At 42.7% G+C, this 12,275-nt stretch overlaps 1 protein-coding gene across 12 annotated transcripts in view; it reads left to right on the top strand.

Annotated features, from left to right (window-relative positions):
* Positions 1-6,259, top strand: part of Camta1 (calmodulin binding transcription activator 1) — a 772,653-nt gene extending 766,394 nt beyond the window's left edge. For all 12 annotated transcript variants that reach the window (XM_047559183.1, XM_047559185.1, XM_047559178.1 and 9 more), the window contains one exon: positions 3,038-6,259. In XM_047559183.1, the coding sequence (XP_047415139.1) occupies positions 3,038-3,101 (64 nt within the window). In that variant the 3' untranslated portion in view covers positions 3,102-6,259. The remainder of the gene's footprint in view (positions 1-3,037) is intronic.
* The last annotated feature ends 6,016 nt before the right edge of the window (positions 6,260-12,275 follow it).

Genomic DNA, 12,275 nt, shown 5'->3' with positions numbered 1-12,275 from the left:
ATCGTGTTATAAATCAATTACATGTTATGTTGGGGTCTTAGTAACCTACAACATTGTAATTAAATCAACATAGGGTCTCATAAAGTACAACATCTCAGAATTGAGAAAATATTGTTGTCAGTTTCATTTCATATTCTAGAAACTTTCCAAATACATGTTTTCTATAAGTCTTTTAGAAAAGTAAGAATTTATAAAAATTACTAGAAGCAGGTACTGGAAGGGCAGAACTGAAGACCCCGAAGCCACACAACCGTGGGCTCGATCCCTGCTCTGCTGCTTGCTGCCTGCATGGCTTGGGGCAGGTTAGTCAGTCCTCATCAGTCTGGGTAGGGTGGCAGCACTGTGAGCGAGGCGTCGAGGCGGCGGTAATAGGTGACCTATGTGGCTGCTGCCGCGTGAGTCCTCCCTTGCTCCTCACCCTGCCCCGTCAGTTAGGTCACTCGATGTGCTTCATGATGCTCGCTCACTCTGGTAACTCCGTGGTGGAACTCAGAACTAGGTTCTCCCAGAGCTCTAGGAGCTACAGAAGCCCAGAAAGCAAATCTGAAAACGACTGTCCTCCTGTCTCCGTGGACCTTGTGTGTGTGGCTCTGCCCACTCCTTAACTTAGTGGTCTGTGAGGACATCGTTAATTTTAGCAGAGTATTTATATGGTAACTTAAAAACCTTGTGAACACTTAGTCAATCTTTTAGTTAGTTGTGAAAAGAAACTGGAAAAAATGCAAAAACAAATGTGACCATTTTAACTAGAAGAAAAATGTTTTAAGTGCTACCTACCCTGACCAGCTGATTACAGATTCTTTGGTATGAGACTGCATAAAGCACTTCTTTATAATTCACTCTCTTTTCTGTTTCATCTCAGTGATGAACTTAATGTTCTTAAAGCATTCCTGTTCATTTTAGAAAAACTGTGAATGGATATCTGTGTTTATACTATCAGATTTTCAACTTAACGATTCTTTAAATTCTAGAAATCTTATCAGTGATGGAGTCACTGTTGCATATTCGTGAATGAGTTCTGTGCTAGTGCAGAAATAAAATGTAGTATTTGAGTGGGCTGGGGAGATAGCTCAGTCATTAGAGTGCTTGCCTTGCAAGCACAAGGCCCTGGGTTCAATCCCCAGCACCACACACACAAAAAAAAAACAGTAGTATTTGAAGTAGCATGCACATTTTGCGGTAATTCAGCAAATAGGTCTGCACAGTACAGATATTGCATGTCCGGAAGTAAAGTTGGCATCTGTGCATGCCTTGCATTTTTCCAGCAAAGGGATGTTAGTATAGATATTGCATGTTTAAAAATTGAACACAGACTGTAGCATGTTTCAATTTTTAAAAAGCCATTTATTAATATGCATGTCCAAAATTAGGGACCTATAATGATGCACAATTCTATACTGTATTATGACTCAGATTACCCTAAAATTTAATAAACCATGGTACCTTTAATTATGAAATTTAAAACTAATATCCAGATCTACTTATGAACATAGCAGTTTGTCCTAAATGGAGCTATTAAGAAAGATTCAATCATTTGGGAGATACAGGTCTGTCACTGTCATCTGTAAAAATCACACAAGACTAAGCTGGGCTTAGAATATGTTAAAGTAAGACAAATAAGCAAGTTTTCAAACAATATTTTTTAGCATAGACAGTAAAATGAAATATCTTTTCTTCTGAAAGAGAGCATCTTCTCTCTGAAGAGATTTTATCAACTTTTTAGAATACTCAGAAATGATGTTTGGAGGTGGTGAATTTAAGTTTCCTTCGGTTGCTTTTGGCGCCTCAGCCTCTGACTCCCAGCACATGTTAATACAGCAATAACCTACCACTTTTTTCCAGAATGCTTTTTCTCCCTGCCTAAGTGCTATCAAGAGTCTATTTAGAAAGTAAACAAGCAGTAAACAAGCATGAATCTTAAGATTTTAATTTACTGGTATAACAAGATAATGGGAGAGACCTTACCCTGAGGGAATGAGGAAACAGTGTTTGAAATCATCAACCTCAGTGTAGGCCCATATCAAATTGTGCTTCCAGTCCTGCTGCTGGGGTAGAGGGCAGGTGTCTGCTCCTGTTTGGCTGAAACTGTCCTCTCACACCCACTTTTGGGAAACAAATCTCATGACATGGTCTGTAGTTCCTCACTGTGATGTGCACAGCATGCACTGGCTTGCATCTGACCATTCTGTTAAGGCAAACTTGTAATCCTTGGTCAGCACAGAGATTTTCTACAGATTACAACTTTTCTGACACCCCTCCACGTCAGACACCACATTTAAAAAAAAAAAAAAAAAAAAAAGCAAACTTTTACATTAACAATATAGATTGGAGGTGATAATTAGTACTCAGCTGATGGGAACTTCCCATAACTCAGCCTCTCCTAGTTCCATTTAAATTTGTTTGCTACAGTATGTCTAAGTAGAAAGTGCCTTTTCCCTATTGCCCCCTGCTGCCATCCATCTGGGAGCTCTGAGAGGAACCCGAACGTCCCTTGTGGTTACAGTGTGCAAAGAGAGGAGAGTAAGAAAATCAGATTCCTCGCTCTGTGAAGGAAAGATTGAAGTCATGCAGGTTGTGTGGTCACTAGCATCGGAGCCTGTGAGCAAAGTAGTAGTTCAATCCCCGGGTCTATCCAAAGCTAAAAGAAGGTGTTCAGTTCCCCTGCCTGACATCACATGAAATTAGAGGGCATTCATGGTGGTCTAGCAGGTGAAAAGAAAGTTACTTGAATGAAATTTTCCACGATGAGCATATTATTATTATACTCCATGTAACAAACAGACTTCGATTTCTCACTGCTCTTGGAGCACCTGGTATAGGGCAAAGTTTTTAGGATTTTGTTTTTAAAACCACCTTGAGGCTTCCTGTTTGGATGTTCTTCCCAACAGTGTCACAGGCATTTCCTTTGCCATCTGTCCTCAAAAGGGGTTTTGTCTTGGCTTTTCATTTCAGAGGGAGGGGAACAGCCCTTTCCTCTGCCTGGTCGCAGTTTCACTATATAGTTATCGCCTGGTGTTCTGTTTTGTTTCTCTTCCAGAGTGAAAGAATTGAAAAAGGCCAAGGAACTTGAAGACATACAGCAGCATCCCTTAGCAATGTGACGTTGCTTTTCAGACTGTTTTCATTTCTGTTTTTAGCAGAGACATGCAACAACAACACACGCGCACACGCACACACACACACGCACACACAATCCCTCTGCAGTTTTGGGGAGATCAGCTGCAGGATTTTAACAGGAATGTTTTGGTCATTGCATTTGCACTTTCATGGACAACTTTTAATTTGATCAGCAAGACATCTTGGAACTCAATCTTCTGTTGGATCATAGAAAACAAGACACCAGGAGGAACTGAAAGAGGCCTCCTCTTGGGAGGAAGCCGTTTTCCTTCTCATATAGGGCTGTATTCAAACATCGTGTGGAACTGTACAAATATTTATACCAAAAATATAGATTAAGAAAAGGTGGGGATACACTAGCAACAAAAAAGATTGCTGAACCTGCCCCTGTCGGTTATTTCCAAGAAGCTGAATCTTTGGGATTGATTCTCAGTGGAGGGCTTAGATCATACAAATCTTTATTGGATCCGTGTGTTCTCATTTCCTTCACTGTTTAATTTTTGTTTTGTTTTGTTGTTTGTTCGTTTGTTTTAATCTCTCAGCACACTTAATGCAACTTTTAAAATCTGCAGGTTTTTAATGTCTTGTGGAGATTCGCAGAGGGGCGGGTGTGTGGTAAACGGGTAATGCATGGAAAATAATGAAAAACAACTCAGAATTAAATTTACGTTCTTGTCCCCACCACCTCCCAAGAACCTGCGAGGATAGCACTCATCTTGTCCCTTTTCTCACGTTCAGCACTTTAATTTTTTTGCCTTACTTTCATGTGCAATGAGAATTATTTCAGAATTGGTAAAGCATGTAGCCTTTTTAGTGACCTTGGAAACTAGTCGTTCCGAGGAATCATAAACCTAGCCTGGACATTTACCACCTAAACGACCAGTGTGGTGCTGCGTTCTGGCCAGTAATCCCATGTTTTTGGCTCTATCTCATCCAAACTAAGTGGTTTCTGTGTATATATAGAAGGTAGAAATGAAAAGCGAGAAAATATTTGAAAGGGATTATATTAATTGCTAAATATTTTATTCACAAAGGTCAATAACGTGGCAAGATAAAATTATTTGTATAGTTTTGTCTGAATGAGCGAGAAAAAATGTGGATGTATTGTTTGTATATATTGTATATATTAAAACAAAGAGATATGTGCATGAAATCAAGAAAAAAGAAATGAACAAAAGCAAAGCATTAGTGGCTATGGTCTGTAAAATGAAACAAAAAAAACTTTATTTCACTATAAGAGTACTTTATTTTAAATGTTCTTTAGAAGAACATTTTGCTAAAGCATGACTAAACTGCAAAAAAAAAAAAAAAAGAGCTACTGTATTTAGACTTAGGAAAAAAGGCAGAGTAACATTACTTAAAAAAGGATATGTTTACATTTAATTTTGGCTACCAGGAGTTTATTTTATTTTATTTAAAATTTTTTTGCCAATGGTGCCAAGTAATGTGAATGCTAATATTGCTTAAGAAAATTAAGTTACTTTTGCAAAACAGATAATCATAAAATGAATCCGTATATAGCTGAACACCATCCACTCACTCCAACAAAGAACACTTAGAACGATCAAAACCTGACAAAAGAGGTACTCTGAAAAGTAGAGAAACGTCACGTTTTCATATCTCCCGCTGGAAATCAGAAAATGTAACAAAGATTGCACAAAAAATACCTAAAAGTGAAAAAGACGCAGACCGGCCTCGTAGGGATGCCACAACGTGTTACTCTCTCCACATAATGAGGAGCCAAAGAAATCTGATGCTTTTAAACATTAAACTACTCACGTCAAATTGAGAGAACGAAGTTTGCGTTTGCTGATGCCAGTTGAAAACCCCCCAGTTAAGTCTGAGATCAGTTGGTATAAAGCTGAGGTGGTTTTACTTGTTTCTGGCTGCCAGCTGTGAGTTAAAACTCAAGGCTTGTTGTGAAGCCTAAAAATATTCACAAATAAGCTTTTAAACTGGTGTCTTTGGAAGGAAGGTCGATACAAAACGATCGTGGTAAAGACTGGGGTCAGTGCTCTTGGTGCCTTTTCTATAATCGTACTTGTTTTTTAATTACTTCCTTTCACTGCCAACCTCGAATTACTGTACAGTATATGTCTTTCTGCTTGTGATCAGCTTTGACAACGGTGACAGCCCCACAGCTAGTAGCCACCTGTACATTTGTAACTGACCTGACTCAATTCTGTTTTTAACGTGTGGGTTATGTTGCAGCTGTCGCAGTCCCCAAACACCCATTGTTTGACGCAGTTTGATCTGTAAGAGGACACTGAGTGATTTAGGAACACACAATGCATTCGTAAGTGGGAACAGAATGTGAAAGCCAGCTCTTTCAGAATATCCTATATTAATACTGAATTTGGATACATTTATTCCATTTATTATGGTACAAATAACGGATCTTTTGACCAGAGTAATGACCTCAGTGGATTTGCTTTGACCCTCACATTTATTTATTTTTTTTAATGTTTCACATCTACATAATTAGCTGAGTAAGTTAGAAAATTCTGGAAGATAGAGACTTAATAGAATTAGGCGGTTCTTATGGAGGGGATAGGAAGTAGGTTTAAAAACCTACTATTCCAACTGTGAATCCTAGGTGAGGTGAAAAGCGCACTTCCACTGAAACAAAGCATTTCTGACCGCTTTTTCTTGATTGTGAATCTTAATTTTGAATATAAGATGATAGGTAAGCGCAGCTTTCTTGGATAATCTGAATTCCCAAGTGCCAGGAGTAGGATTTCATTATAAAATTAATAGCTAATCTTATTCTGTCTCCTGAAGATTTAATTGCTATTCTTGTTACCCATTCGAAATCAGCTGTACTGTGTGAACGAAATAAAGACAATAACACGAACCCCTCTCTGGCTGCACGGTCGCTTATGGCAGTTCCACACAGTAGTTGGCGCCCAATGGGGGGTCCCTGAGATTTGCATGTAAAACTAGTCTAGATGTCTTCTTTTTTGTAAGTTTTATTTTTGTAATTGTGCATGTAAAGCATCATTGAATCAATGGATCTGTTGAAGAACTCAGCTGCTGGAAACCATGCAAAATGTTTTGAATTGCCCTTAAAATATGGAAAATGTTTTCTGAATGCTTTATATTCTTTCTGCTGTAAATTAAAAATGAAGAAAATTTCCCCATACTATCTGTGTTTTGCTTTAACTGGACCTAATACCAAAATCCAGTGTGTTTAGCACACGTTCAGACCTTGTGTAATAATTCCAGTGTCTCAGCACTGCGTGTTATAGCTTCGGATGCGGCTGTGGAAGAAAACATTTCCTAGAGCCCTGGCTTTTCCCGTGTCCCAGGGCCCCTCGCAACACACCAGTCATTTGTCTAAGACCGCAGGTCGCAGGTGGTTGGGAGTCTGACCAATCAGACTCCCCTTCCCAGCTAAGTCCTCTGAGTTTTGTGAGGCGTTTTCCAGCTCACTGCTGGCAGCCCCCCTTCAAGTATTCTTCTTGCTGTTCCGTCACTGCAGAGCCTCTGTTTCCCTCCTCGCCCTCTCCCATCTAATCCGTCTCACAACTACTGCATCATGACAAAGTTTACATCATGACTCTTCCCAACTGTGAGTCCTTGCTGGTTTCTAGAACCTGCTGTGTTTAAATTAGATTCGTGATGCTGCTTTCTCTTCCCTCTTAATTCAGTCCTATTTGTACCTTTGCCCAACCTGTACCCTTTGGATGGTCTGCCCACACCCTGTCCGCTTCTGCTGACCTTTTTCATGGTATGCATTCATCCCTTACTGGGGAGTTCTCTTTTGGGCTATTTATTCAACTCCAGTCCCACTTCTGTGGCACTCTCTTTGTTGTAATATACAATAACATTTCCATTTTCAAATTACTGAGTTGGAAGACAGAGTTGTTTTTCACTTACCTGAGAGATCCGCCAGTGGACCTGTTTACTGGTGTTTCATGCAGGAGATTGTCTCTTTTGGTAGAAATATTTCTGTAACAAACACATTACAAAGCGCTCACTCCACTCTACCTAAAGTTGACCTGCTCTGTGCCAGGGCTCCCTCCAGCGATCTGTGACGTGGTCTGTGCAACAACAGATTCTTCGTACCACTGCTGAAAACGACGATGCTACTGCTAGAAGGTCCAGTTGGGGTCCAGGTTCGTGGAGTCTCAAAGAATTGAACAGACACAAAGGAGATGCAGCCGGTGTATAGATTTATTGAGAGTTCACTCCCTAAAGCAGAGCGGTCCTCGGGGAGAGCGTGGCTCAAGGCTCCAAGTCTGAGCCAGTCTGGTCCTGAGTTGGTCTGAACCTTCCCTGCAGGCCCGGTGGGAGACCCTGCCCCATTTGTTCCTAGTGGTGACTTTATTTTCACCTAATTAGAATACAGAATTTGCTGAGGTGATGGCCAGGGGAACATGCTGGCCATCCGGTGGTCACCCTGCTCGATTCCACCCCTGGTCCCTGCTCCACCTGGCATTTTTCTTGTACCCCTCCTCCACCACGCTGATGTCCCTAAACTCCTAACTCATTTCCCCCTGAGAGACATGATCCCAAAAGTTTTTTTGGATGGCAGAGGGGCTGGAAGTCTCATCTGTAGCTGCTTCAGGCCAACTGGGGGTTATCATCCCTGCCTATTTGGGAATCACAGAACTCTTGCTCTGTTGGATCAAGATGAGACAGCAGGGCACCCAGCTCCATTTGTGGGATCGGTCTGAAGCCCTACCTTCATACCAGAAGGAGTTCGAGACTCTGGATGAGGAGAGAGAAACTTGTTAGCAGGTTTAACTGGCAGGTTCCAAACAACAAAGCCAGAAGGAGCACCAAAAGGGGTCCCGCCAAGGGTAGTAACCAAGACTTCCAGTTTTAAATTTCTGGCCATGATCCCCTTGACTCCGACAATTGCTGCTGTATCCTGGAGGCACAATCTGCTTCTTTGCTCCATCTCTAACTATCCCAGAGTGGTTTACATAAAAACAGCATTCCTCCTCCAGGAAGAGACTCAATCCCCCCTTTTCAGCAGTTGATAGTTACCTTCTCCAGTTTGGGAGAATGCTGCTAATGAATCTCTCTGGTTCTGGAGGGTAATTATGCTTTTTGCTATTTCCTCTAGGATATCAGAGAGATCTTGAGACAAATCCTGGAAGTAGGAGAGGGAGGTGGAAGTCCCCCTCCCTGTGCCCACTCCAGCAGTTATTCCCAGTCCCACCAGGAGAGGAATTAGTTGTACAACCTGTTTAGCTCTAATGAATGCTGTTAAAGGTGTGATTAGAGACTGATTATTTGGGGCTATATCTATATTTAGAGCTATATATGTGCATGTCCCCATCTGCTCGGCCAGCAGGCACAGGGAAGATTTTGTTCCACATAGGAAGAAGATTCCTGTGTCTTCATAAAGAAACTAGTTTTGATCATGAACACGTGGATTAGTTTTCTATTTTCAAATCCCCATATGGATCTGGCTAACATAGCCCCTGTCAGAGGCTGGAAGGGACTAAAAGACTGGTCTGGGGCTGCCCCCAAGGCCTGTAATGTTTTGTGTTTTTAACTATATCAATAAGAATCCATTTAGTTGAGCTTTTGAACTGGGGATTAGTAAGCATTCTGAAGATGCTAGGTTGGATCAAGTCGCCAAAGGAAGATGCTTATGCAAGTAGAGGTCTATTTTGACAGTAACCTGAGTTTTTATTTAACAATTGGTTCTTTTTCAAGGATGGTTTCCACAAGAATCATACTGGTTGTTTAAAGGGGGTGTATCAGGCTACTCTGTGATTTGGTGTGGTTGTTTGAGGGAGAAGTTACCAAGTCATGAATGTGAAGAGGTCTTTTGACTCACCCAAGTTGTGCCCGGGACTGTTTCCTCTGGATACAGGGGGGCACCTGGAACTTGAGTCTCATTTGAGTTATATAGGCAGGTGAGATGAGGTTATTTTAATAGAATTGGAGAAGTTGAACTGCCTTCCAGTTATTGTTTTCAGTGATACCTGTGATATTTATGGTGTATAAATCATCTAAGGTCATTAGCTGGAATGGATAGCCACCCTGATATTTAGGATAGTCATTGTGCTGCTAGCCCATGGTCAGGCATGGATGACTCTATTACCCGTGGAGGTGAGGGACAAGCATAGGCAGCAGTCCTTGGCCAACCCACGGTTAGGTTGATTTAAAAGATGGTGGCGGGGCTGGGGTTGTGCTGAGTGGTAGTGTCCTCGCCTAGCATGCCTGAGGCGCTGGGGTCCATCCACAGCACCACATAAAAGTAAAATAAAGTTATTGTGTCCACCTACAACAACAACAACAACAAAAAGATGGTGGGGGAGATTTAAAGTTTTAAACAGGTTTGTGGACCCAAAGATTCTCCCAGAGGCCGACCTGAGCCAATTATTGGCCATAGGGTGAGGATCAGTTCCAGGATCCAAATCCCTACACCTTGTTTAGAAAGTTTTACAGTCAGCATTCTGGAGACAATTAACAAGTCTGGTTACAAACAAACAAAACGGTTATTCCATTAGTTGTTAGTGTACTCGCCGAGCCCTTGGGTGACTGTCTCCTGGAGAGTAGCTTGAGGTCCTCCATTGCTCACGGGGCCAGGTCTTCAAAGTCTTTTTTCAAATCTTGTTCTGATTCTTGAGGAGTCAGTGCAACCTCTACTGTTGAGAGATGTATCCAGCTGCTTACTTCTGTGAACTTAACAGTTGGGGGGTGCCCAGGATTACTTAAATTTTAACTGGTCCTCCAGAGAGTTCTTTCTCCAAGTTTTAAGTAAAACTTGTTCCCCTGGATACACCTGTAGAGAAAATCTCCAAGGAGATGGAAGAAGCCAGTTACCTGTGGTTCGAGCGGCCAATTCAGTTATCCTAGGTTTGCAAGATATTTGGTGAGCCGAGTGGTCTCAGGATCTGCCACAGGGTCTTTAGATAGAAAGGATACCCATGTAGCGTTTCATAGGGGCTTACATTTAGTTTTGTTGTAGGTGCATTCCGGGTTCTCATGGGAGCAATAGGTAGTATAGTTACTCAGGTTTCTGAAATCTCCTAACAAGTTTAGCCAAGGTACCTTTTAGGGTTTGGTTAGCCCTCTCTACCTTTCCTGATGATTGGATTCTCCAAGCAGAATGTAGGTGGTATCTAAGCCTCAGTCACCTGCTATGTGACACAGGACAGGAAGGAGGGCCATATTCATTCTGTAGGCTCTGGGGGAACCTGACTCTTGGAATTAGTTTCTTTGGTTGGGCTTTCACCACCTCCATGTTTTTTTCTGTCCTTGTAGGACACCCAGTAAGTGTCCACCAGGACCAAAGGAAACTTGGAGACCATCTTCCAGTCTTCTCCTGGGTAGGTGCCCTGCATTGGATGGGTTCAATTAGCGGGGGAAGACTTGGTCCAGGGTTATTATGAGAAGAGAGCAGACAGGCTCTGCAAACTGTCTTCACTATTTCAGGAAAAATCGGGTAGCCGTCCGAGAATGGCTTCTTGTCCCAAGTGGAAAGAGTCATGTAAGACCTTAATGGCTTTCTACTGAAGAAATGTGGGTATATGGGAAAGTCAACCACCTTTTCCCCACCCTTTTCCTTCTTTAATGAATCCTACCATCCTGGTGGTCTGTGTTTCTTCCAGGATCTAAAGTGGGTATAAATCTGCTTCATGAAAGGGGTACAGAGCCATAATAGGAAGTGGGCCTCCCCTCAGAGCTGTCTCCTTGGCCAACTAATCAGCTCTTCTATTGCCCCTGGATATCTCTGATCTGTCCCTCGGGTGCCCAGGAGTGGGCGCTGCTGTCGCCTCAAGGACATTTGTCACCCATAGCAGTTGTAGAATGTGTTGTGTCGGGACCGTGGATCTGTTAGGAGGCCCCTTTCCTTCCAGGTGACTGCATGGGCATGACGCTCCACAGAGGCACATGTGGGAATAGGTATGTGCATAGGATTAGAGAAGGATTTTGTCCCTTGATGAGCACTCTCATTAGGGTGATCAGTTCAGCCTTTTTGAACTGAGGTCCCTCCAGGATAAGTCAAAGGCCAAAGTTAGAGTTTGAAACCCATCAACAAACTTGTTGGACCCTCAGAGTATTTTCCTAGTTTTCCTTATGCTGTTGGATGAGGGTGACCAAGAAGGGGACCTATACTCTTACTGTCCCTTCATCCCTGGCCACTTCCCTAAAGAGTAGGAGTGTTTGTTTGGTGCCCAGGTAGGTGGCCCCTCTATGAGTATGTTGTGGGCTCAGAACGTTAGAGGAGGAGGGAGCTGGTGAGCTATTTTGGCTGGCAGTGGTGTGGAGGGATTGTTGGTGTTCCCCCAAGAGACCTGGGGACAACTCAGTAAAGGGTCATCTACAGCGTCTGGATGGGAGGAGGTAGCACAGGCTTCTCCTGGGACTGGTGAATTTTTCTTTGCATAGTAAAGGGCTTTTGTAAAAGGCCATGAAGGCTTGGGTGTAAGGGATTTCTAACCATTTTCTTTGTCTTGCAAAATAGATCCAATTGAAGGACAGCATTAAAATTTTGACTACCATTAATGGGCCACTCTTCTGAGTCTCCTAACTTATATCAGGGCCAGGTGAGACTGCGACAGACGATGAGGCATCTCTTCCTCAGGTTATCAGGATTGAAGGGTCTAACGGCAGAGACTACAGCTGAGAGGGACCTCCTGTGGTGTGGACATGGTTCCTCCATGGTTGTCTGTAAGAGGGAAACCCTAAGGATCTGGGAACTAGATTCCAGGTTCCCTTCCAAACGTCCCTCAGAGGAATGAGGTAACTGACTTGGGTATTCCTGGGGCATCCCCTGGGGATCCTGGCTTAGGTGGCCAGACACCTCTGGCTCTTGTGGACACTGGTGCCACTGCTGAATGTTCCCTAGAGCGTATTCCTTCTCTAATCCCATGAGTCCCTTCTGACTCCTAAGTCCCTCACTGAGAAGACGGATGCCTTTGTAGATTGGCCTGTAGCAAAAGACAGGGAGTCAGGTGGAGTCTAGGGCTGAGGCAAGGGATAGGAAGCTGACAGAATTTTCTTCCAGGACAGAACCAACAATACAGCATGGGACTACAGGATGTGCGCCTGGCTCTAGGCATCCTTAAACTGCTTGTGTGAGTCTATGAAATCTGGCCTCCCTTCCCAAGAGTGTAAGGAACACCCAGTTGGCTTTATTAGCCATCTTAAAAAAAACAAAACAAAACAAAAAAAAAAAACAAAACTTT

This window comes from Sciurus carolinensis, chromosome 1 (genome assembly GCF_902686445.1).
Source record: "Sciurus carolinensis chromosome 1, mSciCar1.2, whole genome shotgun sequence".
NCBI lineage: Eukaryota > Metazoa > Chordata > Mammalia > Rodentia > Sciuridae > Sciurus > Sciurus carolinensis.
The sequence above is the reverse complement of the archived record's forward strand: the minus strand, read 5'-3'. Positions and strand labels throughout refer to the sequence as shown.